This window comes from Calidris pugnax, unplaced genomic scaffold, assembly GCF_001431845.1.
Source record: "Calidris pugnax isolate Ruff unplaced genomic scaffold, ASM143184v1 scaffold795, whole genome shotgun sequence".
NCBI lineage: Eukaryota > Metazoa > Chordata > Aves > Charadriiformes > Scolopacidae > Calidris > Calidris pugnax.
The window spans coordinates 174,869-177,476 of NW_015091464.1; the positions used below are offsets into that span (position 1 = coordinate 174,869).

General features: G+C 64.6%; 1 protein-coding gene across 1 annotated transcript; it reads right to left on the reverse strand.

Moving 5' to 3' along the window:
* Nucleotides 1-1,552: 1,552 nt before the first annotated feature.
* Nucleotides 1,553-2,171, reverse strand: RAX (retina and anterior neural fold homeobox). Its single transcript, XM_014961649.1, has one exon. The coding sequence runs from the start codon at nucleotides 2,107-2,109 to the stop codon at nucleotides 1,717-1,719; it is 393 nt and encodes a 130-aa protein (XP_014817135.1). The 5' UTR covers nucleotides 2,110-2,171; the 3' UTR covers nucleotides 1,553-1,716.
* Between the last annotated feature and the right edge of the window lie 437 nt (nucleotides 2,172-2,608).

Genomic DNA, 2,608 nt, shown 5'->3' on the forward strand with positions numbered 1-2,608 from the left:
ACCCCCCCCCCCCCCCCAATTTTACTCAGGTCTCCTTGTTAGAGGTTAGCAAGGTATTTCCCTGGCCCCGACAGCGACAGCACTTTCTTCTCCTGACCGTGCGGCACTTTCTTTGCCAAGGAAGCAGAGAGCTGTGTGCCGGGCAGGCTGGGCACCACTGTGGGCACACGGAGCGGCACTGATGGGCCCAGAGCCCAGCAGGAGGGGCTGGCCCCAGCAGGGCTACATCCCCCCCAATTCAGTGGGGACCACTCACTGGGGCTCCCTGCACCCCCCTGGACCAGCCCAGCCCTTCCCGGGGAAGGGAAGCCTGGGGTCCCAGGCACAGTGTGTGCTCCGGTCCAGGGAGGCAGGTTGGATCTGCAGGGAGGCCGAGGAGAGAGGAAAAGGCGTTTCAAAACAGAGCGATTCCTATTATTATCAGTAAAAGAAGCTCTCCATACAATGGATGGGGGCTGCTGTGGACAAGGCTGTGAAGGGATGTTTAGAAACTGCTGTCTAAGGTTAAAAAGCTCTCTGAAGTGAGGCTGAACAAAGCTGACATACTTGTTTCTGACAGGACTCTTAAAAGATATGCACAGATTGTGAAAATATAATTAGATGCCAGCTTTTGTCTGGCCACAACGAGTGGGAAATGGTGAAAGGAGAGGTCTCCCAGTCTGCATTGAATCATCCCCAGGACACAATGAGGGCGCTTGTGCATCCTTCTCTCTTCCCTAATGAGAAACGTTAATTGCCACAACCTCCAGAGTGTGTAGAGCACCCCGTGCCCAGCGGAGGAGAAGGGGTGTTTCATTACAGCTTCTCAGCCCCATTACAGGCAGTAACAGAGATAATGGAAAATAAAGATGCCGCAGTTTTGGTTTCAGCAGCTTGGCGATGGGCACCGGGTGGGCGGGGGGCGAGCAGGGCCCAGCAGCGTGCCAGCCCCCATGGGCTGCATCGGGCAGGATGCAGCCAGCAGGACCCCCCAACAGCTCCAGACACCCAGTGCCCCACCTGTTCCCCCCATGGGTAGCCAGGCTGCAGGGCACGGGGCCCTGTGGCACCTCCAGTCCCTTCTCCAAGGGGGCAGCAAGGGGACCGGGGGGGCAGAGGTGGGCAAAGCCCGTCTCAACCTGGGGCTGCCCTACAAGAGCAGTCCAGCGACTGCTACGGCTGCGTCCCCCCCTTTCCGAGCGGGGACCCCCCAGCTGGCACGCTCCTGCCGTGGGGCTCCAGCCCCCAGCTGGGGCAGGGTCCTGCTGCTGGGGGGGGAGGAGGAGGGCCACGGCCACCCCTCTGCACCACAGGCTCTGGCCCCCGCAGCCGCACAGAGACACAGTGCACAGCCTTCACGCAGGTCGTGCCGCTCCATGGTGCCAAAGCAGGAAACCCTTCCCAGGTGACGTGGGCCTCGGTCTCCCGGCACCGCACACAGCCCTTCACCCTACAGCAGCTTTTATTGCAACTACGGCGTCCAGCCAAGCAGGGAGCGCAACAGAGATGCGTTTTCCTAAGCTATGATCAGGGCCCTAACTCTGCAGGGCACACGGAAAAGGGAGTTAACAGGACGGCAAAGTACAAAGCAAGTCAAGGCGTGGGGGAGAGGCTGGTGCAAGGGACAGCCCCGCCATGCCCGGCCGTCCAGGGGAGCCGGAGCAGGGCGAGGGTGCCCCATGGTCATCCCGGGACCGGCCTTCCCCGCGGGATCCTCCCAGGCGCTGAGGAGGGAGTTCAGATTGTCTGCCAGGGTTTGCCAATGGACTGGATGTGCTCCTTGGCTTTCATCCGCAAGGCGGCAATGCTGGTGTTGCGCGGGTCTGCCTCGTCCAAGGGGAACTTGTCCACAAAGGTGGCGCCGCACTGGTAAGGCGGGGGTGGCCCCATGGCCCCCAGGGGCTGCAGTGCGTGGGTCACTGCCGGAGAGTTCAGGAACGGCGGCGGCGTGTAGCTGCCGGGCAGGCTCTGCGGCGAGGCCACGAAGCCGGGCAGGGTCTGCAGGGCCGTGCTGCTGGGCACCGGCGGGCTCAGCCACGTCTCCAGGGGCAGGTTGCTGCTGAGGGGACCCATGGGGGTTGCCTGGGGCGAGCGGTTGAAGGAGAGGATGGGCGAGTCCTGCAGCTTCATGGAGGTCACCTCCAGCTTCTCCTGCCGCCTCCACTTGGCCCGTCTGTTCTGAAACCACACCTGCAAGCACAGCCGGGTCAGGGCAGCGTGGCGGTGCCGTGCCAGACAGGGCAGAGGCCTTCCCCCGGGCACACAGGGGACGAAGCCGGTGACACCATAGACCCGCAGATGTCAGGGCAGGAGTGGGACCGGCCGGGCTCGGCAGCCCCGGGCTGAGCGGGAAGCAGCGCCGGGGGGGAAGCGGCGTGGGGAGAGACCAGTGTGGGGCTTGCCCGCTCACTAGCCACCCGCTAGCCATCCGCTAGCCGCCTCCCGGCGCACCGCGGCCTCGGCTGCCCCGGGCCGGGACGCACCAGGAAAAGGGCAGCGGCGCTGACGCCGCGGCTGCCGGAGGGAAAACGGCGGCGGGGCTCCGCGGCGTCCTGCCGTCCCAGCCGGGCCCGAACGTCGGGGCCGTGCGGCCGGCGGCGGCTGCGGGGACGCCCGGCGGTGGCCGTGG